The sequence below is a fragment of the Crinia signifera genome, chromosome 4 (assembly GCF_055691185.1).
Source record: "Crinia signifera chromosome 4, ASM5569118v1, whole genome shotgun sequence".
Lineage (NCBI taxonomy): Eukaryota > Metazoa > Chordata > Amphibia > Anura > Myobatrachidae > Crinia > Crinia signifera.
The window spans coordinates 161,274,677-161,298,981 of NC_139220.1; the positions used below are offsets into that span (position 1 = coordinate 161,274,677).

At 44.7% G+C, this 24,305-nt stretch overlaps 1 protein-coding gene across 1 annotated transcript in view; it reads left to right on the forward strand.

Annotated features, from left to right (window-relative positions):
• The first annotated feature begins 245 nt into the window (after positions 1-245).
• IL17REL (interleukin 17 receptor E like) overlaps positions 246-24,305 on the forward strand; it is a 137,454-nt gene continuing 113,394 nt past the window's right edge. The window contains exons 1-4 of the mRNA XM_083180162.1: positions 246-474; positions 7,115-7,142; positions 18,909-19,058; positions 21,439-21,548. Of these exons, the coding sequence (XP_083036288.1) occupies positions 427-474; positions 7,115-7,142; positions 18,909-19,058; positions 21,439-21,548 (336 nt within the window). The 5' untranslated portion in view covers positions 246-426. The remainder of the gene's footprint in view (positions 475-7,114; positions 7,143-18,908; positions 19,059-21,438; positions 21,549-24,305) is intronic.

Genomic DNA, 24,305 nt, shown 5'->3' on the forward strand with positions numbered 1-24,305 from the left:
ATTGTGTTATGTTATTTGTAACACTGTAGATCAGGCATGTCCAAACTGTGGCCACCAGCTGTTGTGAAACTATACATCCCAGCCATAGGCGTGCGCACGGGGGGTGCCAGAGGTGCACAGGCACCTCCTAATGACAGGCACCCCCCGCCCCGCACGATTGAAGTTACCTCTCCACAGCAGAAGTAAGTACGCGGCTCAGTGGGGCTGGCTGGCGCTGCTAACCAGTGCTGCGGCCGGCGGCCGCCACGGTTGGAACTACAGCTTCACGCAGGGGGCTGACAGACATGCGGGTGCTGGGCGGGGTTGTTCCTCCCCTCGGTCAGCAATAGCAACCGGCAGCCAATCGCGAGGCTGCCTGTTGCTGAATGGGAGGACGGGCCAGAAGTCACTGCTCAGGCACGAGTGATCTGAGCAGTGAGGAGCCTCATGTATGACTGTGCTGCCGGGAGCAGCAAATCCAAGCCAGCGCCACAGGTATCAGTGGCGGGCTGGGCAGGGGGGCAGGGTGCCATCTGCCCCCCGGGCCAGTACAGTGCAGCTGTTTGGGGCCGCAGGCATGCTGCACTTGCTCATAGCTTGCAGCCGGGAGACACACATAGCGCTCTCCCAGCAGCTCTGTCTGAACCTCTGCCCAGCGTATCCACAGATGCAGAGGTTCAGGGCTGGAGCAGTTAGGTCAGAGTTACATGCACACTCACAGTTCCTGATCTACTCAGTCAGCTGCTGTCCAGTCCGACGTGATTACTGAAGCCAGCCAGTCCCCTGGGACCAGCTGCCAATCAGCTGAGCTCATCTACATGCTGGCCCCTCCTCTCCTGTCTCCCAGCCTTTTCTCTTCTACAGCACTCGTCTCCTCCTGGCCAGCAAGCAACCACCCAGCCTCCTGCCAGCTCCACCCTTTTAGAAACAGGCAAGTGCCATGCATAGGGGGGGAATAATTATATGTTCAGTGTGGCTATGGCACTCATTTCAGTGTTTATTTATTTGTGTGGTGTGTGCAGTATGTGGGGGCTGTTTTTTCTTAATTATATTTGTGTTTATGGACTGTGTATGTATGTGAGTGTATGGAAAATATGTGTGTGACGTGTGTGTGTGTGTGTGTGTGTGTGTGTGTGTGTGTGTGTGTGTGTGTGGGGGGGGGGGGGGTTGGGGGGCTAAGTATGTGAATAGACTGCACCTTTTTTTAATGGAGAGCCCATAGATTTGTTGTATATAGTTCCAAAAGAACCAGCACAACTAAAGTATTCATGCAAAAAAAGACTTCAGCAAAAACATATACAAAGTTTAGCAGCAAAACCTAAAGTGCATGTACTGCATAGTCCAGCATCTACAGATGTAGCCACGTGACCTGGGCACACGTGGTAATGCACAGCTGTGTCTAGCCTTAGCCCAATGTAGTATGGAGTCTTGTGTATATTATCCACTACTAGGGCACTCAGTGGCAAAGCGTAGTGTCCCTGCATCTGTACATAGACCCGAGGTATCAATGAGAAATAATTAGCATATATGTCAGTGTGGTCAATGCAAAAAGCCCATCATCATGCAAAAAGCCCATCATCATGCAAAAAAAAAGTCGACAGCTATTTCAGTGCCGTTAGTGCACATTCATCATGGTCCTCTGCCTCAATGAAATGAGGCACCATTACCTGTATGATGCAGTTTCTGTCTTCGGGCTTCCGGTTCCATACTGGAACACATCTGCAGTGTGGTTGGTGAGATACAGGTGAGTTTAATTTCTGCATTCATATATGTATAAATGGTGCAGTGGTCCATGACGAAGGTGCTGCACTGAAACAGCTGTCAACCAGACACTATTTGTCTGCAGGATGATGATCTTTTTGATTTGATCATACTGACATATATGCACAAGGAATTCTGCTTTGATAGTTCATCGGTGTGTGCCATTACTCCTTGAGATAATAAAAAATATCTATCTATTTGCCCGTCACTTAGCGCGGAGGCTGGGTCACCCTGTGTGTATGCCCCTTTCTTTACACTAACACCCCATACACACCGGGCGACTGTGCCTTTTTGCTGAGCGATCTAGTTAGGCACAGATCGCTCAGCACACAGCGATGCACCCGAGATGTGTGCTGAGCAATCGGTCACAGCCAGTGTTCTCTGGTGATGACTAGATTTATACTGCATTCAGTATAAATCTAGTCAGGTGATGGTGACGCACGGGACCACACATCGCTGTCACTGGGGTTATCATGGGGCATTCGCCTATGCAATAAGTGAAGGTACAGTATCTGACCTGAATCCTCCCTCTTCACTCAGTCCTGCTTTATCCCCCCACACCCACCCTGTTGCTCCTTACCAACATTAAGCAAACCATGCCTCCAGAATTGTGATACCCATATTCCCAATACATGTTCTGGCAGAAGAAGAGGGGCCACTTGCTCGTGTGTGGCCCCCAAGCTGAAAGTTGCCAGCCAGCCCCTGACAGGTATAGTAAACTAATTTAAGGAGAGGGGGGAATGGAGTGGGAGGGGGGCACAGAAATATCAGAACATATAATATAACAGAGCTACTAAGTTATCTATTGAAAAGGGGTGGGGGCAAAATTTTAATATCAGATCCACAAGGAGGGAGTTGTTGAATAATAATAAAACTACAGGGAGGTGCCTGATAAATCAACAGTCTGAGCAGAATACAACCTAGAATGCTGGGTCCTGGTAGGGAGCAGCATTTGGCTACTCTCTACCCTCCGCCATCCATCGCCATGGCCCTGTCTGGTGCCTGCGCTGAGCTGCTCACACTGGCACTGACGAATATTTGAAATATGGTGCCTGTCTGCCAGCCTGTCAGAGCTCAAGGATTGCCAGCCAAAGTAAGCAATTGGCTGCTAGAACGCAAGCTTTGATTGACTCAAGAGCCAGCTCCATATTTCAAATGTCCATTAGCGCTGGTATGAGGTGCTCAGCAACACAGGAGCCCAAGGAGCACACAGGGCTGGGACGGTGAGCGCTCTTCTTCCCTCTTCTCTCCTCTCCTGTACTAATATGTGAAATCTGTATGGGGCCCTACTGGGAAAATTATGTGTAAGGGTCATTACTGGAGGCATTATATGTAATGGGCATTATGTGTGTGGCATAGTGTGTAATGGGCATCACAGTATGTGGCATAATGTGTAATTGCCATTACAGTATGAGGTGTAATGTGTAATGGGCATCACGGCGTGAGGCATAATCTGTATTGGGCATGAGTATGAGGCGCAATGTGTAGTGAGCATCACAGTGCGTGGCAATGTGTAATGGGCATCAGTGTGTGGCATAATATGTAATGGGCATCACAGTGTGTGGCATAATGTGTAATGGGCATCATGGTGTGAGGCGTAATGTGTAATGGGCATCATGGTGAGTGGCACAATGTGTAATGGGCATCACAGTGTGAGGCATTATGGTGTAAATTTTTGGTGCGTGCCTTCGGTTTTAAAATTTTTTGTCAAGCCCTGGCATATTGTGTAATGGGCATTATGGTGTGTGGCATTATGTGTAATGGGCATTACAGTGGAAATTTTTGCAGCACAGCTTTGGCGCACACTGTCCCTGTTTCTAATATGTGTGGGGCGGAGATGATTCATTCTGAATTGCATATACATAAATAAGTCACCTTCTATTTAGTTTGCATTGATGGAAACGCCCATTAGGCTGTGATGGACATGCCGCTTCAATGGTGCACCTCCTAAGAAAATGGGCTGCGCACGCCTATGATCCCAGCATGCCTTGCCATAGTTTTTGCATTCCCTAATAGCAATACTGTGGCAAGGCATGATGGGGCTTGTAGTTTCACAACAGCTGGAGGGCCATAGTTTGGACATTCCTGCTGTAGATGATTGATTCCAATTGTTACCTTATGCCAAGGGACAAGTCTATATGTATTCTAGATCTGTGAAAAGCATATTTCAATACATCAATTAGATTATTGGGTCAGGTAGGCCACACTTTTATTCAACAGAAGTGATTTTATTTACCAAAACCACAGGAGGTTGTGCAGTGTACCCGCCTTTGTTCCAAATCTGCCCATGCAGAGCAACCCAATGATTCTGATTTAATCACTTTAAATGAGAAAATGTATATTGTATTCCTTGGCCTTAAGATCCTAAAACACAGAAGAAAGGGGTGTGGATCATTTGCTCGACAGTGTCTAGGTTGAAAGTCAATAGGTTGACCACTATTGGTCAACAGGCATGTCAACACATGAAAAAGATTGACATGCTGGAAAGGTTGTCACATGCAAAAGGTCAACATGGAAAGAGTCACCATGGGAAAATTTCAAAGTGAGTTTTTCAGGTTTTTTTTGGTGTCTATATTGACACAGGTTGACATGGACAACGCATTAGTGTACCACGTCCCCTCACATGGCTCACTGCGCTCGCCGTGATCCGGGAACGGTGCATCACTGCACTCGCCGTGATCCGGGAACGGTGCATTACTGCGCTCGCCGTGATCCGGGAACAGTGCATCACTGCACTCGCCGTGATCCGGGAACGGTGCATTACTGCGCTCGCCGTGATCCGGGAACGGTGCATTACTGCGCTCGACACACTACTATATTCTCCCTCTATGCCCACTGGGATGGTAAAGTAGGAACAAGTCGTTTTTTATTTAAAAATATCATGAAATACTCATTTCAACCCTTTTCCATGTCAACTTTTTCCATGTAGACATTTTGACCATGCCGACCTAATGTATGTCGACCTTTTCATGTGTCAACATTCTGTCTGTCATCTAATAGTGGTTTACCCATTGACTTTCGACCTAGACTGTTGTCAACCCAATGACTGCATAATGAAGAATGAAAAACGCATCTCCTACAGCATGAGATTATTCTGGGGGTATAAATAGAGCTATCTAGAGAGCTGAGTCACTGACCCCAGGCTAAGAAGTGATACTCTGCAATGGATACATTGTGGGAACTGTCATGTTGGATTGTATTATCAAAGTGTGCTGTGCTGTTTATAAACCATTCTGTTCAATATACCACCATGTTTTCATCAACGGCCGTGCCAGAGTTATTTGGTACTTTGGGGCACATTTATTTATCCTGGTGATGTGGCTGGTGATAATGCCCTAGCCAAGCAGCTGTTAACTGTAAACTTACAGACTGAGTTTGAAAAAATAACAGTTAGGAGTGGATTGGCTGGTGCATTATTAACGGCACTTTATCACTTCACTAGAGTTAATAAATCTGATCCTATGTATCTTTACATTATGGGGTAAATTTACTAAGATGGGAGTTCTATTGAAGATGGGATATTGCCCATAGCAACCAATAAGATTCTATCTATTATCTTATAGAAGTTGCAAAAATTAATAAGTGGAATCTGATTGGTTACTATGGGCAACATCCCATCTTCAATAGAACTCCCATCTTACTAAATTTCCCTATATGTCTTAAAGAACATGTTAAGTTGCTGTTTGATTTTAATACACATAGACATTATTGAGCTTAATAAATTACCTGAAATAGCTGGTGTCTGTATACTGTATTAAATAAATAAATATATATATATTTTCGCTCATGAAATGAAGCCATACAGCGGTTGGATCTAAATTCTGTGAAAAGTTAATATTTTAACATGCTGTAAAATGGAATTAAATATTTTTGTTGTACGTGTTTACATTTTTATCTATTATTGTATTAATTATAATATGGTGAACATTGTATAGAGCGCACTTCTATATCTTTTTGTTATATGTATATATATATATATATATATATATATATATATATATATATATATATATATATATATATATATATATGCAGACCAGTTATATTGCACTCACAGTTCAAGTTGTTTTCTTGTGGGGTGCTCCAGTATCCCACCGACTCCTCCGTGGTACAAAATCCAAATAGAAGTAATTTAGAGCACTCACCACTTTTTTGCAGATAAAAGGTTATTTATTTGTATCCTCACATACAAATAAATAACCTTTTATCTGCAAAAAAGTGGTAAGTGCTCTAAATTAGTTATATATACATACATATATATATATATATATATATATATATATATATATATATATACTTGTATTACTATTATTCTGGAGCATTGTTTTTCTGTTATTAGATGTTTTCACTAACAAAGCAAACAATGCATTCTAGCTGAACAGTTTTGCATTCCAGAAATGCATTTTGTGGGTTGCTATTTCCATACAGTGATGTCACAGTAGCTCAAATATCTGCATTCTGATGTGTTTGGTCCATTTTAAAATTTATTATAACACATAAAGCTGTGAGATGTGCTTTGGGTTGTCTGTTATTCAGTAGCATGTTACTTTTATTGAGATGCTCTGAGAAGTTACAGTAGGTTAATGTTAATTTATTTTATGTTCACGTTAATATCTAAAATAATACATTTTGGGGACTACACAATTGAGTGGTTGTCTAATGGAGATTTTATACCACAACACAGTAAATTCAAGGGGCTTGATTCAGAGGTGCATGTTAACTGCATGATAAGATATGCAAATGTCATAGGAACCATCATGTGCAGAGATGTGCCCAGTGCCCGGGTTCTCTTTAGGGGGTGTGGCTTAATTACTGGAGGCCTGACCATGCACCTTTATAATAAAATACAATAAAAATGGAAGCACCTTCCGGGACACACTGCAGCCAGCACACAGCAGCATGTGCTGGACTGAGAAAAGCTGCTGCTGCTTTCAGGTAATGGGGGCCCCACTGGGCTCCTCTATCAAACCTGAGCCCGGGTAATTAGTACCCCCCCTCTTGTGTCACTGGATGCGCCCACTGTTGGCTTTTCAGATGCCCCACTTGCATACAGAGTCCCAGCATCAGATGAACACCGTATCTCTAAGCAACCCTATGGTTGCTCAGAAAGCCTGTTGCAACTAAGCTGCTGGGGCAGTGAGAATGCGTTCGAAGATGAAGTTGCTTGCTGTGACATGTCCCAAAAAGGTTGCAACACTTCCCTCCCTCAAACAGTCACTGCCTGTCAATCAATTAATGCACATTTGCAGTGCAAAAACATGTACAGTAGGAATTTTATCACCTCTTAATCAAACCCAAGATCTGTCATAAATCTTAAATTCAACAATAATATATATTTTACAAGTAATTTTATGTTTATTTTGTTTTGTTTTAGGCTGTTCACTGTAAAAGTAAACCATCATGTAAGTATGTTTATATATTTAAGATTTTTTTTTAGCATTGTTATTTATTACCAGTTGCTTATATAGCTCACATATTCCACAGCGCTTTACAGAGAATATTTGAATATTCACATCAGTCCCTGCCCCAGTGGAGCTTACAATCTATATTCCTTACCATATGTACACACACACTCACACACACAGGCGTTCTAGGGTTAATTTGTTGCAATCCAATTAACCTATATTTTTGGATTGTGGGAGGAAACCGGAGTACTCATTGGCATTGTTATATAAATGCAAATGATAGTGCAAATGTTACAACAGGCTTGCCGAAAATTGGGTCCCCCTCCCCCCCCCCCCGGGAAGGCTGGCAATCCTCCCGCATTTGTCAGGCACCCCCCGCAACCCCCTGCAGTGCCGCACTAATTACCGGTTTTCGTGGGTTCACGGCAAGGGGAGGGACTAAAATGACGCAATTCGCGTCATTTTGTGTAATTTTAGCCCCGCCCCCTACTCGCGGACCCGCGAATCGCGGTGTTTGTATGGATTGGGGGCGGGGCTTTGAGTCATCAACCCCCGTCCCCGCCCCCCTGACCTGGAGATCCGGCTGTCCTCTCCGGGCTTCTCCCGCAGAGGCAATTTTAAAAGTCGGCAAGTATGTGTTACAAGCATTTGCATTTTTATATAAACTTGCTCCAGTAATTACATCATTTGGTTACAGATATTATGTAAAAAGTGGAAGTTTCCGCTGGGTTATTTACCTATCACATGTAGGTCTTCAGTTTCCTTAATCTCTCTGAGCAGTCACAGGCCATAAATCTTAGCTCATGCTCTTTATTATGACTTCTGCAATGGAAAGAGGAAAGGCAGTAGAGTGGTAATGTATGAGTCACCACCTGCGACATTGGTAGTAATGTTTTATAGTCAATAAAATCTGTTACGTTGCAATGATTAATATATTGATGGATTAAAATAGAAATTTGAAGAGATTTACTTAGACCTAGTTGATAACAGTATGAGAGTTATTAACCTGAGGTGAAGTCACTTACAGTATGTAGGGCTATTGTTTCACAAGTCCGTAATGACACATTTTTCCTTTTCATGTAACTAGCAAGGCAGTGGGGCTGTTTATGAAAACAATTATCCAACAAAAAAGCTATTGTTTTCCCTTTTCTATGTCATGTGACCTGATTTTGCATCCTTTTATAACTAACAGATATGCATCTGCTATATTTTACAAAACAACAATATGTGTTTTAGTTTATATGGCAGGTTGATCTAGTATTTAATCATGCATCAATAATCCCAATTATAAACGAACTTGCTTTACAAAGTAGCTAAAACAATAGGTACTTGTGTATTATCCCAGCGCCCACGATGTTGATTGTACGGCAGCGCATCGCATGCAATATAGCGGCATGCGATCAGATGCGATTTTTAATTGTACAAGTACCCTGATGGGTGCTTACAATGTTAAATGCACCCCCATTGTCAACGCCACCCCCACTATCAATGCCAACCCGAAGTGTGGCGAGCGCAGCGAGCCCGCGAGGGGCGGCGATACGCGTCCTCTGACCTTTTCATACCCCCACTATCCAAGTCGGCGAGTGTGGCGAGCGCAGCAAGCCACCAAGCCCGAAGCGCAGCGAGCCCCGCGAGGGAACGCGGATTACTTTACATGTATTCCGTGTCCCCTCGCCGCGCTTCGGGCTTGGTAGCTTGCTGCGCTCGCCACACTCGCCGACAAGGATAGTGGGGGTATGAAAAGGTCAGAGGACGCGTACCGCCATCCTTTGCGTGCTGGTTGCGCTCACCACGCTTCGGGTTGGCGTTGATAGTGGGGGTCGCGTTGACAATGAGGGGGCATTTAACATTCTGGGGGCATTGAAAATTGTATGCACCCATCAGGGTGCTTGTACAATTAAAAATCGCATGGCATTGCATTGCATGCCATTTGCTGGCATTATTATTATTATTATTATTATTATTATAATTTTATTTATAAGGCGCCACAAGTGTTTCGCAGCGCCGTACAAAGGAACAATACAGGGAGACAAAACTTGGCATAACATTGAATAAATAACAAAAATACAGTACGAATAAAGAGCACCACAGTTCAATACACATTACAGCTTGGATATAAGTAGTGAGGACTCAATCAACATACAACTAGAGGCTTGAGGCCAATGATGGAGATGAGTATGAAGATGGTCACTGAGTGTTGGAGTATAGGAGAGCTGTGAGTGACATGTGAAGAGAAGTGGGCTTTGACAACAGGAGGGAAGAGGGCCCTACTCGGAGGAGCTTACAATCTAGTAGGAAGGGGAGACAGACAGATTACAAGAGGTGCAAGCGAGGGGGTGGTGGTTAGATAGCAGGATGTAAACAGGAAACAGGCAAGGGGTCGGAGAACCAGCTGGTTTATGCAGTGGAAGGGTACGCTTTGATGAATAGGTGAGTTTTCAGTGCCCGTTTGAAGCTTTGCAAGGTCGGGGAGAGTCTAATGGGGCGAGGGAGTGCGTTCCACTGAAGGGGTGCAGCACGGGCAAAGTCCTGTACTCTAGCATGGGAAGCAGTGATCAGGGTGGAGGAGAGACGACAGTCGTCAGCTGACCGTAGAGGGCGGGAGGGTGTATGAATGGAGATGAGGTTAGAGATATATGGAGCAATGGAATTAGAGATGGCCCTGTATGTGAGTGTGAGGTGTTTGAAGAGGATTCTGTAGGGGAATGGAAGCCAGTGCAGATTTTGTTGAAGGGGAGTAGCAGAGTTAGAGCGGCGGGAGAGGAAGATAAGCCTGGCTGCAGCATTGAGGACAGATTGGAGAGGAGCTAGTTGGGATTGAGCGAGGCCAGTGAGAAGAGCATTACAGTAGTCAAGCCGTGAGATGACTAATGAGTGGATGATCAGCTTAGTTGCACTCTGTGAGAGAAAGGGCCTGATGCGAGCAATGTTGCGTAACTGGAACCGGCAAGAATGGGCCAGGGCTTGGATGTGGGGTGCAAAGGAGAGGGAGGAGTCAAGTGTGACACCCAGGCAGCGGAGTTGGGGAACAGGGGAGATGATGGTTTTGTTAACAGTGATAGAGATATTAGTAGGGGGCATAGCTCTGGGTGGGGGAAAGATAATAAGTTCGGTTTTGTCCATATTCAGCTTCAGAAATCGCTCAGACATCCAGGTAGAGATGGCAGCGAGGCAGTTGGAAACTTGAGAGAAAACAGTGGGGGACAGATCAGGAGAGGAGAGGTAGATTTGGGTGTCATCTGCATAGAGGTGATATTGGAAGCCAAAGGAGTTAATGAGTGCACCCAGAGAGGAGGTGTACAGAGAGAACAGAATGGGGCCAAGGACGGAACCCTGAGGGACCCCGACAGGAAGGATAGAAGGTGGTGAGGTAGAGCCAGAGGCAGAGACTGAGAAGGAACGGTTGAAGAGGTAAGAGGAAAACCAGTTGAAGACTGTGCCAGAGAGGCCAATGTTTTGGAGTGTGTGGAGGAGGAGAGGGTGATCCACAGTGTCAAAGGCAGCAGATAGGTCCAAAAGGATAAGCAGGGAGAAGTGACCCTTGGATTTGGCTGACAGCAGGTCATTGGTGACTTTCACTAGGGCAGTCTCAGTGGAGTGAAGTGGGCGAAAGCCAGATTGAAGGGGATCTAGGATGGAGTGGTCAGACAGGTAGCTTGTGAGACGCCTGTAAACCAGCCGTTCTAGTATTTTAGAAGCAAATGGGAGAAGAGAGATAGGGCGGTAGCTTGTGGGAGATAAAGGGTCCAGGTTAGGTTTTTTAAGAATAGGCGAGACCAGAGCGTGTTTGAAGGGTGAGGGAAAGATGCCAGTAGAAAGAGATAGGTTAAAGAGGTGAGCAAGGTGGGAGCAGCCAGTGGGGGAGAGGGAACTGAGGAGACGGGAGGGGAGAGGGTCCAAGGGACAGGTAGAGGGGGGAGAGGATGAGATGAGTGAGCGGACTTCCTCAGCTGTAGTAGGGCAGAAGGATGACAGAGTGGGGTAGTTGGTAGGGGAGGATGATTGGGGTGGGTGGGATGCAGAGGGGGTATGGAAGGAGATATCATGTCGGATTACCTCAATTTTAGAGAGGAAGAAGGAGGCAAAGTCAGTGGCAGTGAGGGATGAAGGGAGGAGGGGTGGTGCAGGGCGAAGTAGAGTGTTGAAAGTATCAAAGAGACGTCGGGGATTGGAGGAATGGGAAGAGATGAGAGATTTGAAGAAAGATTGTTTGGTATAGGAGAGAGCAGCGCTGTAGGAGGAGAGAATAAACTTGAAATGGAGGAAGTCTTCCAGAGAGTGAGATTTTCTCCAGAGGCGTTCAGCAGAGCGTGCACATTTTTGCAAGAATCTAGTTATTTTGTTGTGCCAGGGTTGTGGTTTAGAGCGTCGAAGGGGAACAGTGTGGAGGGGGGCTACAGAGTCGAGAGCAGAGGTGAGAGAAGAATAATAGAAAGAGGCAGCCTGGTTGGGGCAAGTCATGGTTGAGAGAGGAGAGAGGAAAGTCTCCAGGGAAGACAGGACAGTGGGGTCAAGAGATCCGAGGTTACGTCTGGTGACTGTGGGTCTGGGCAATGAGGGGAGAGGGGAGGATGAGAGGGTGAAAGAGAGCAGATTGTGGTCAGAGAGTGGGAAGGAAGAATTAGAGAAATCAGAGAGATTACAATGGTGGGTGAAGACTAGGTCAAGGGAGTGTCCGAGATTATGAGTGGGGGTGGCGGTCCATTGAGAAAGTCCAAAGGAGGTGGTAAGGTCAAGAAGGTTAGAGGAGGCAGCATTATTGATGTCAATTGGAATGTTAAAGTCACCGAGGATGATAGAGGGGAGGTCAGAGGCAAGAAAGTGTGGAAGCCACGCAGCAAAGTTATCAAGGAAAGGGGAGCAGGGGCCAGGGGGGCGGTAGATTACAGCCACAAGGAGGTGAATGGGGTAGAAGAGACGGATAGTGTGTACCTCAAAGGTGGAGAATGTGAGGGAGGGCTCAGGTGGGATAGCGCGGAAGGTGCAGTTGGGGGAGAGGAGGATGCCCACTCCTCCACCCTGGCGGCCATCCGGTCTGACCGAGTGTGTGAAGGAGAGGCCTCCATAAGAGAGGGCAGCAGGGGAGGTAGTGTCAGATGCGGACAGCCAGGTTTCAGTGATGGCAAGAAGGTTAAAAAAGTGGGAGATAAAGAGGTCGTGGATAATTGGGAGCTTGTTGCAGACTGATCTAGCATTCCAGAGAGCACAGGAGAAAGGAAGGGGGGGGACAGGTGAGATAGTAATTAGGTTGTGTGGGTTGTGGGTGCGTGTGAAAGGTGTGGAAGTTGAGAGGGGGCGAGACCTGGCAGCAAGGACTGGTATGGGAGTGGATCTAGGAGCCATATTTCTGTGTAAAGTTGGTCAGAGTAGTGATAGAGTGAGATTGGAGTGGCCTAGAATGAGCAGTGAGAAGGTGGAGTACTAGAAGTGTGGAGAGCCTACAGGAAGTATAGTTAATGTATAAGTGAGACAGAGGCAGTGTGTGACAGCATTTAGTTCAGCATGGAGATCAGTGTCCAGGTTGTGCAGACTGTAGGTGATGATGAGGCAGGTAACTCACTGCAGTATGTTGATTGCTGGGGTTGCAGATGGAGGACGAAGTGTTCTTTGTTCTCCTGTTTCCCTCCTGTTCATCTCCTGTATATCTCCTATGTTATATTGCTATAGTCTGCATACTTTACACTAGAATACTTCACAGCTAGAAGACTACACAGCCAGAAGGCCTAACAGCCTAGCATATAGTGAATAAATAGCAGCACAGGTCCTAGTGATCCCCACCCCCTAACTCCACCCACACCTAATTGATTTATCAAGGTGTGATCAAAGACAGACCACTGCCCCCGCTAATACACAGACATTTCTTGTTTACTATATATTCCAAAGGCATGCGATGCGATATTTAATTGTACATTCTGGCTTTTTCACGTGGAAATCGCATCGCATACCATCGCATACCCTATTTAGTGGTATGCGATGCGATGGGCGCAGTGATAATACACAAGTACCAAACAATATATATATATATATATATATACCGTATTTATCGGCGTATAACACGCACTTTTTTCCCCCTGAAAACAGGGGGAAAAGATGGGTGCGTGTTATACGCCGATATGCGTGCTATACGGCGGTAATTTCATATAATAGGTGCGCGCCAGTGGTGTCCAGGTGTGCACCACTGGCGCAGCACCTCTACCCCACACCTCCGATCAGCTCCAGCCCCCCCCCCTGTCCCTGTGCTCCGGCGATCGGAGCTTCCCCGATCCCCCCGGCCCGCCTGTCACTTTACAGTGACGTCGGCGGCAGGCTCGGGTAATGTCGGCCAGGCTCGGAGGGACTCGGAAGCGCTCAGGCACCCGAGTCCTCCCGAGCCGCGAACATCCCCCAGCCTGCCGCCGACGTCACTGCTAAATGTGACAGGCGGCTAGGAAGGGGGAGAGAGGCAGCAGGGAAGCTCCGGCGTACTAACGCCGGAGCGGAGGCGAGGGGGGGGCGGGCTGCTTCTAACCTTCTGTGGTGGGTTTTGCTGGGGCAGGATAAACCTGCCCTGGTAGGTTTGTCCTGCCCCAGCACAACCCACCACCCAAGGGGTTAAAGCTCCTCCCTGCACAGTGACTCCTTCCTCCCTGGCTACAGCAGCGTCTGTAAAAAAAAATAAGTTTTTATTTAGAAATTTAACTTTTTTTCCTGAGATTTCCCTTTTAAAATGAAGGTGCGTGTTATACGCCTGTGCGTGTTATACGCCGATAAATACGGTATATATACAATATATATATATATATATATATAAGACTCGCGTTTCGTCACTGAGACTTCAACAAGGGGTCCTAGACCTTTTTCCAGCCAACTACTGGTGGCTACTGTACTCCTCTACCCACAGACTGGCCAGGAGCTGTGTGAAGACTAGTGAGCTTACACATGCCAGTACTGGTGTATCGTATACGCTCACTAGATCATTATGTCATTAGGTCGACACAAGCATTAGGTCAACATTGGGAAGGTCGACAGTCAACAAATATTTTGCATGTGTCAACCTAAGGCCTGGGAAGGCCTGTCGACCTTCAATGGTCGATCTAATGCATGTCGACCTTACAGTAGTTTGGTCAACCTAATGATCCACACCCTGCTTTATATGGTGCAGCATCATTATAGCGGTCCCTGGGCAGATATACAGCATTTATTGATATAATGCTGCTCCTCCACTCTATGGTGCACCTGCAGCTGCAGCACACACACACACACACACACACACACACACACTCTCACACACACACACACACACACACACACACACACACACACACACACACACACACACACACACACACACACACACAATTGTTCATTATCAAACAAAGAATGTCCTGGCCTCAGCTGTATAATAGTGTTTATGCATCATGAGGAAAGCAAGCATAGTGACCAGGATAGTTCTACCTTTCCAGAGACATCCGGCACCACAGTACTAGCTTAGTAGAATGTACAGACCTTATACTAAGACACAGACCTATGTCTAGACCAGGCATGTCCCAACTATGGTCCTCCAGCTGTTGTGAAACTACAAGTCCCATAATGCCTTGCCACAGTTTTGCTATTAGGAAATGCGAAAACTGTGGCAAGGCATGCTGGTTTGTGTAGTTTCACAACAGCTGGAGGGCCATAGTTTAGACATGCCTGATCTAGACCAACTGAACATGTGGTAGAAGGGGTGCGTTGTCTATTTATGTTCCATTCTTCACAAATGTCACTTTGGTGCTTATTCTGAGTCCCAGGCTGCTGCCACTGCTTTAGCGTCATTTGCTGGAGTCACCTCTATGACTACAGTAAATGCTAATGCTAGTAGGAACCCTTTCACTGGGGGAGAAACATGTAACTGACTGTACAGGGACAGATATTCCCATTTTGTGCATCTTTGGATGCCATAATACCTCATGGGTCATCTTTAGACACAACCATCGGTTGCACCATTAAAACCTGCACTAGCCCATAGTAGGAGTAGGTGCATGTGTAAGTAATGTAAGTTATTATGTTTCTGTATAACAATCCACTTCAGCATCCACTTATCCATCTCCTAGTCTGCTCTCAGTCACCGCCCAGGAACACATCATTTTCAGGATCTATAGGATATATAGGACAGTTCATCATAACTGGGACTCACGGATTCTAGACACAGGCCCTGTGCGACTTACATGCATGTAGCAAACATTGCTCAACTGTGGTCAACATAACATGTGACAGAATGAGCCCTAGGGGCCGATTCTCGATCCCTCATAGAGATCCGAATTCGGCCTCTGTCCCGATGGGTTACTCAATCACCGGGCCATTCAAGGCAGGGAGAGAGGGATGGGGGCGGTGCCAGGGCATGGGAATGCCCAGCATTTCATGGCCATCCCCATGAAAATGCTAGGCGTTCCCATGGTATGCGGGTGGACCGATGCCTGCCGGGGGCAGGCAGCTGGCCTCACATGACATCACCCTGTTTTTCATTCTGGTGCCGGTATATAAAAGCCAGTTGAGACTAACTTTAATTTGCCAAGGCAGGAGAGATCATTTGATGGTCGGCGGCCATGTAAATGATTTCTTCTGCAGCAGCGGCATGCGAGGGGGTGTGTCTTTGTTACACGTCTCCCCACATGGTTGCGAGGGGAAATGGTGGATCAGGGTCAGCACAAATCAGTAAAACAAAACTTGAAAAGGTCACCTCGACCGTTTGACTGTTGACCTTCCAATTGTCTACCTAATGCTTGTGTCGAGTTGCCGACACTGTCGGCCTTATCCATGTTTACCTATTTCATGTGTGTGTCGACCTAAGCCCTGTCGACCTTTAGTGGTCAACCTAATGTATGTTGGCCATCATAGTGTCGACCTAGCGACCATATCCCCTGGAACCAGCATGACTCGTGTGATGTTCTGTACCCTGCATCATAGGCGCTGATTCCATAGGTGCTCCTGGGCCTGAGCACCCATGGTAAATGTTAAGCACCCACCAGGCCCATCAGCACATCAGACTGCAGACAAGAGTACAGCACAGGGCCAGAGGGAGCGCGGCGGGCAGAAGGGAGCACGTGATGATGTCAAACCGCGCAGAAGTACAGCCTGTACAGGGCAGAGCATGGCGGGATGTCGGGAGGGAGCTGACCTCACACCGCCGGCAGAAGTACAGGGCAGAGTGCGGCGGGAGATAAATCACTACATATGCGTTCACTATATCAAATATTTGGACAATCAAAAAGTTAAACTCAGTACTTTGTAATATAACCTTGGTTGGCAATTACAGAGGTCAAACGTTTCCTGTAGTTCTTGACCAGGTTTGCACACACTGTATTAGGTATTTTAGCCCACTCTTCCATGCAGATCTTCTCTAGACCTGTCATGTTTTGGGACTGTCGCCAGGCAACACCGACTTTCATCTCCCTCCACAGATTTTTCTTTGTGTTGGGGTCTGGAGACTAGCTAGGCCACCCCAGGACCTTGAAATGCTTCTTACGGAGCCACTCCTTAGTTACCAGGGCGGTTTGTTTGTCATTGTCATGCTGGAAGACCCAGTCATGTTCCATCTTCAATGCTCTTACTGAGGGAAGGAGGTTTTTGGCCAAAATCTCACAAAACATGGCCCCATTCGGTGAGTTGAGTTTAAAAAGTTCTATTTTGCTCTGATCTGACCACATGACATTCTCCCAATCCTCCTCTGGATCATCCAATTGGTCACCGGAAAACTGTAGACAGGCCTGGACATGTGCTGGCTTAAGCAGGGGGATCTTTAGGGCACTGCAGGATTTGAATCCATGATGATATAGTGTGTTACTTATGGTATCCTTTATGACTGTGGTCCCAGCTCTCTTGAGGTAATTGACCAGGTCTCTCCATGTAGTTCTGGGCTGATACCTCACCGTTCTCAAGATCATTGATAACCCATGAGATGAGATCATGTATGGAGCCCCAGGTCGAGGGAGATTGTCAGTGATCTTGTATTTCTTCAATTTTTTTATAATTGCGCCAACAGTTGATCTCTTCTCACCAAGCTGCTTGCATATTGTCGCGTAGCTCATCCCAGCCTTGTGCAGCTCTACAATTTTGTCCCTGGTGTCCTTAGACAGCTCTCCGGTGTTGGCCATGGTGGAGAGGTTGCAGTCTGACTGTTTGAGGGTGTGGAGAGGTGTCTTTTATACAGAAAACCAGTTCAAACAGGTGCCATTAATACAGGTAATAAGTGGAGGATAGAAAAGCTTGATAGAAGTAACAGGTCTGCGAGAGCCAGAAATCTTGCTGGTTGGTAGGTGTCCAAATATTTATTTACCAGAAGAATATACAAATAAATTATTTAAAAATCATAAAATCATAACATTTATCAAAATCATATATATGTATATATATATATATATATATATATATATATATATATATATATATATATATATGCCAACAGATGGCATTGTTGTTTTTGGAAACACAAACAGACACTATATATATATATATATATATATATATATATATATATATATATATATATATATATATAATGATACGATGCAATGTCCGGCACTCCTATGTCGCAAGTAACGGTGCCCGGGTGCCTTCCTCTTCTGGGGCAAGCCCATACACACAACGTCGGTAAATGATAGGCGTCACTCCGGGGCTTGGTGTCAACCAAATTTTATGTGAAAAAGCGGTGTCACGGTCAACGCCGTTTCGGATAAACCGTCATCAGGACCATGGTCCTGATGACGGTTTATCCGAAACGGCGTTGACCGTGACACCGCTTTTTCACATAAAATTTGGTTGACACCAAGCCCCGGAGTGACGCCTATCATTTACCGACGTTATATATATATATATATATATATATATATATATATATATATATAGAGGGGGGTTGGCGGCACTCGGAAATAAATGGAGACCACGCATCTCCACCAGCGTGGTCTCAATTTATTTCCGAGTGCCGCCAACCCCCTCTGCATATTTGGCAGTCAGCCAAGGCCCAGCCAGGAGGGCACCGGAGGACGTAATTGCCTTTACATTTTTACAAGTAATTTTGCTGGAGTGCCTCCTCACGATCTTATATATATATATATATATATATATATATATATATATATATATATATATATATATATATATATATATATATATATATATATATATATATATATATATATATATATACACGTTACTGCAGCTGCAGGTCGGCACTCGTGCTCTTGGTTCAAAATGCCGCGGTGCCTTCTGGGGTGTTGTGGATATCCATGAAAAAAGGAGGCGGCACTCACTGAGTTAATGGTGTAAAACAAACTGCATTAAAAGGTGAACAGAGGCAATTACAAGGTAGCAGACTAGCTTTCAAAGCATTTGCTTTGAGCGGGCTTACTAGTGTGTATATATATATATATATATATATATATATTCACACGCACACCTTATCGTGTGTCAGTGATTGTGGACAAGCAGGCATGTGGTTAAGTTAATGGGGAAGTTGGCTCTGAATGATGCTAGATTCCTAAAAATGCCTCCTGGATATTCCCCGCCTTACCACTGTTCCTATATGTTGGGCTATAGGAACAGAAGTAACCAAATCACACTTTACTAAGAGCTACATTACAGTTACTGTCACTTGCCCCGACCTCTAACCCCCTCCCCCAGTGGCAGTTGTGTTATTAATTAGTTCTGACACCTACTGTAATGAGCACATCAGAGACAGGCCACACTAAAGAAGATAATTGCTATAATAGTAATTAGCATGGGTTGCTTTTACTTTTGTTTTCGCAGATGACATGTTATCTCTTTTTTGCCGGACTGCCCCTAATTCTTTATCGCCTCATGTCCTGGAACATATGAAAATATCTACAGTTATGAAGTGTACAGAGCCAAATCGATGTTCGCTCTATTTAAATGTGATTGGAACAGTCATTTTTGATGGTATGAACCTCTTGCCTTATTAATACCACTGTTCAGTATATATTGGTATGTAAATTATCATAACTGTGTATTCTCCCTGTGCTTGCGTGGGTCTACTCCAGGTGCACCAGTTTCCTCCCACAATCTAATACTGGTAGGTTAATTGGCTTCCAACATATTATCCTAGAATGTGTGTTTGTACATGTGGTAGGGAATATAGATTGTAAGTTTCACAGGGGCAGGGACTGATGTGAATAATCAAAATGTTCTCTGTAAAGCGCTGTGGAATATGTGTGCGCTATATAAATTACTAGTAGTAATAATACAAATTATATATATATATATATAAGCAGAAATTAGCTATTTGTAAAGCCTTAAAACAATTCTCTGATAAACCTGCGTACTGATCCTGGCGACTGCATTGTGAAGTGGAGGTACTCACTGTACACGTATGTATGGACTGGGAATAACTGTACAAAACAATACAGTTTCACTAATTTGTCAAATATAGTGATGTACATTCTGTAGATTTCCTTTCATTTGTAAAATATTTTTTTTCTCATCTAACTTCCCAAATATACTCTGGTTCACTTGCAAAAACAAATTCTTTCTCTAATGGACAAAACCAAGTGCACTACAGGTGGGGCAGATGTAACATGTGCAGAGAGAGTCATGCTGCTTTCACACCGCAAGACCTGCTTTGACCCAGTGTTTGAAACGTTCCTTAAAACGGGTCAGAGCAAGATAAACCCCTTGCACATCGCATGTTTAAAACGGTATATTACCGTTTAATTTGTGTTTTTGTACCATTCACACTGAACCTGTTTCTGCCCTCCTCACTCCCTGTATCTGCTGCGGGACGCCCCCTCCTCCTCTCCCGCCCTGCTGCTCCCTCGCAGACTACTAGGTTGAGCCATTGGGTGCCAGGCTGTACACCCACAGGAGCTGGCACTACCACCGCTGGGCACACCGCCACGGTGGCTGCCAGTGACGGGTTTAGCACAGCCGCGGACCAGCCTCTTTGTTCGCATATGGGACCTGCTCATTACATATTCAGTGGGTGGGGACCTGCTCATATATGCACTGCGCTGGGTCCCGCTCCATGCATATCTAATGAGCGGGACCCATATGCGAGCAAACTGCTGGCTGGATACCAAATACCGTTTCTGACCCATTCACACTGCTGGTCAGAAACGGGTAGGATCCTGCATTTTAAACGTTTCAAAATATCGCTTTTTTTAAATTCATTTGGGACCTTTCACACTGCAGCTAGAACCATTTAAAAATGTTTTAAAATCAACAAAATACTGTATAATAGCTGCGGTATGAAAGGGGTATCAGAATTGGGTGGGGGTTTGTACTTAAAACTGATCTCTATATTGCAGTGTAAAAAAAGCAGCCAGTATGTACCCTGCACAGAAACAAAATAACACCCAAATCTAACTATGTCTGCACATGTTACTTCTGTCCCCCCCCCCCCCTTCCTGCAGTGCACATTTTTTTCCATCTAATAGTGAATTTGCATTTGCAAGTGAACCAGAATTAGGCCCTTGGAGTATTGTTCTTGAATTTTCAGAAGTTTAATTGGTTGTCTCAACATGTATTCTTTGATGCATTACAATACTAGAACAGTACGTATTATATAAAATTAACTACTTTCTAATAAAAAGAACTATTGCAAAATACCATTCACCCAAAAATATACTGTTCCCACAAAATGAAAAATACAGAAATACAGCAAATCCTCTGCATATAGGTACTAAAACAGGGGTGGGGAGCCTCAGGCCCGGGGGCCAAATGCGGCCCTGTAGCCGGTCTGAGTGGCTCGGGAGATTCGGGAGATTTTAATCAACAGCAGCCGGAGACTGTCAGTCCTATTCAGCAGGACAATTTGTAAGAGAAATTTTTCCATATGGCCCCCGAAGGATTTTTTCCCCATACAAACAGCCCTTGGCACAAAAAAAGTTCCCCACCCCTGTACTAAAACATAAAAATTGCAGCTAGCACTTGCGGCGATTTAGGGTTAGGCTGCGGGGGTGGGTTTTAGGCTGTGTGTGGGGGTGGAGGTTAGGATTAGGCACTTGAAGGGTGAGGGTTAGGCTGTGGGGCAGCGTGGTTTGGTTTAGGCAGCGGGGTACGAAGGTTATTGCAAGGCACTAGCGGGGAGAGTTAGGGTTCGGTTGGCTGCAAGGGAAGGGTTAGGAATTAGGTTGCAGAAGGGGACGGTTAGGTGGACTTTCTAGATTCCCTGTATTGGGATGCTGGTTGGTGTCAATATTAACCAAAGCAAAAAGCATCCAGTAATAGCATATTTTAAATACTTGTCTCTTCTAAACATTCCTGTTATAATTGAAATGTATCAATACTCTTGTAATAATTATAAAATTGAATTTTATTTTAGAAAATATTCGTGGTGTGGAAATCTGCACAATGACATTGGCCTCCCAACATAATCAATGCATCCATGTGAGGATTACAAAGAATAAAGTAAAAAAAAACCACAAGCAAAAGGTAAACTAAAATTAAGCAAAAATCAATGCTTCTATAATGTTCACTGCAAACAATGTGCAGGGCAAGTTAAATGTTTTGTGAAACTGTGGATAGACAAAAAGTACAAAGTCCTGTCTCCTTGCGCTAGGAGTGTCCAAATATTCTTTGAATCTCAGATGTGGAGATATGAAAAATAAAAAGAAGATGTACAAAGATGTGAATTCTTCGTTTGCATATAGTATGAATCTCCCAAGATGTGTGGGGGGACAATCAGAAGAGGTTGTGTTCCCAACAGGTTCCAGTTGATCCACCAAGGGGAATCTTTTACGGGGTCACCCCACAAGTGCCTTATAGACAAATGCTTACATGTATGCTTACATAAACACGTTGGGGCGACTCATATAAAGGTATCTTTCTCAGATCTATGATATCCCAAAGCTCCAAAGATTTCCTCCAAGTTCCAGTTGTGAGTATATGGAACAAAGTAGAAACCAGATATAATGAGTTATCAATGAATATTAATATCCCAACATGTGTAAAGGACCAATCAGAAAAGGTGTATTCCCATAGTTTCCAAACGATCCAAATGTAAGGGGTCTTTAAGGGATCACCCCACTCGTGCCTTATATAAACAAATGCTTACACGTATGCTTACATAAACAAAATAGGGTGACTCATATAAAGGTATCTTTCTCCAGATGAAATAAACTCTCCAATATTCCAGATAAAAAAACGATTTAATATTCCACAAGTAGTAAAAAAGAGGCTCACATTCCTTCCAGTCAAACAAATCTCACACTAGTTGGTACCCGGGTAAAGTGCGGACATAACTGTATAGGAGCGATATGCCTCTCAGAAAACAACAATAGACACTTAGAATCAACGCGTTTCAGCACTCTGCGGTGCCTTTATCAAGATGTGTCTAAATGAGAAAACATTTTAAAAGTAAATTTAAAATGCCAAACAAGAAAGGTGGTAAAAAATATATATAAAGATTTAAAATAGCGCACATACCAATGGCAGGTCCTCCGTTTGTATATTCCTGTGGGGGACTGTCTCCACAGTTCCCTCCACGTGAAGTCAGAAGACCGGCAGAAACGCCAGAACCCATCTTCCGCCTTTATGACGGCGCCGAGACCGGAAGTACGCATACGCGTCACTTCCGCATTCAGCGTCCGTCTTGTGTGCGGCTCCCTATCTGGTCCGCTATACCAGACACATTCGTTCCTGGCTGTTTGTATGTATATAGCGGCGGCTACTTTACTGCAGTTTACATATCTTTCCGCTGAACGTCTGTCATAAAAATATATATAGAGACACAGCGGCGGCCATGTTGGATACTGGCATCTTGGGCAAAAATGCGCATATGGCAGCCATACATTCTAATTCCTATAAATTTCTGCCCCTATATATTTTTATGACAGACGTTCAGCGGAAAGATATGTAAACTGCAGTAAAGTAGCCGCCGCTATATACATACAAACAGCCAGGAACGAATGTGTCTGGTATAGCGGACCAGATAGGGAGCCGCACACAAGACGGACACTGAATGCGGAAGTGACGCGTATGCGTACTTCCGGTCTCGGCGCCGTCATAAAGGCGGAAGATGGGTTCTGGCGTTTCTGCCGGTCTTCTGACTTCACGTGGAGGGAACTGTGGAGACAGTCCCCCACAGGAATATACAAACGGAGGACCTGCCATTGGTATGTGCGCTATTTTAAATCTTTATATATATTTTTTACCACCTTTCTTGTTTGGCATTTTAAATTTACTTTTAAAATGTTTTCTTATTTAGACACATCTTGATAAAGGCACCGCAGAGTGCTGAAACGCGTTGATTCTAAGTGTCTATTGTTGTTTTCTGAGAGGCATATCGCTCCTATACAGTTATGTCCGCATTTTACCCGGGTACCAACTAGTGTGAGATTTGTTTGACTGGAAGGAATGTGAGCCTCTTTTTTACTACTTGTGGAATATTAAATCGTTTTTTTATCTGGAATATTGGAGAGTTTATTTCATCTGGAGAAAGATACCTTTATATGAGTCACCCTATTTTGTTTATGTAAGCATACGTGTAAGCATTTGTTTATATAAGGCACGAGTGGGGTGATCCCTTAAAGACCCCTTACATTTGGATCGTTTGGAAACTATGGGAATACACCTTTTCTGATTGGTCCTTTACACATGTTGGGATATTAATATTCATTGATAACTCATTATATCTGGTTTCTACTTTGTTCCATATACTCACAACTGGAACTTGGAGGAAATCTTTGGAGCTTTGGGATATCATAGATCTGAGAAAGATACCTTTATATGAGTCGCCCCAACGTGTTTATGTAAGCATACATGTAAGCATTTGTCTATAAGGCACTTGTGGGGTGACCCCGTAAAAGATTCCCCTTGGTGGATCAACTGGAACCTGTTGGGAACACAACCTCTTCTGATTGTCCCCCCACACATCTTGGGAGATTCATACTATATGCAAACGAAGAATTCACATCTTTGTACATCTTCTTTTTATTTTTCATATCTCCACATCTGAGATTCGAAGAATATTTGGACACTCCTAGCGCAAGGAGACAGGACTTTGTACTTTTTGTCTATCCACCCTTGGATGGTCCGGTGACCATCATATTTCTGTCTTGTGCAGCTTGGAGATTACAGCGCCATAGGTGAAATTGTTTCTTTTTCTTGGTTTTGACAAACTGTGACTACCTTTATTATAGATGACAAACATTTATGTTACATGAATTAACATTGCTCAGACTGCAACTG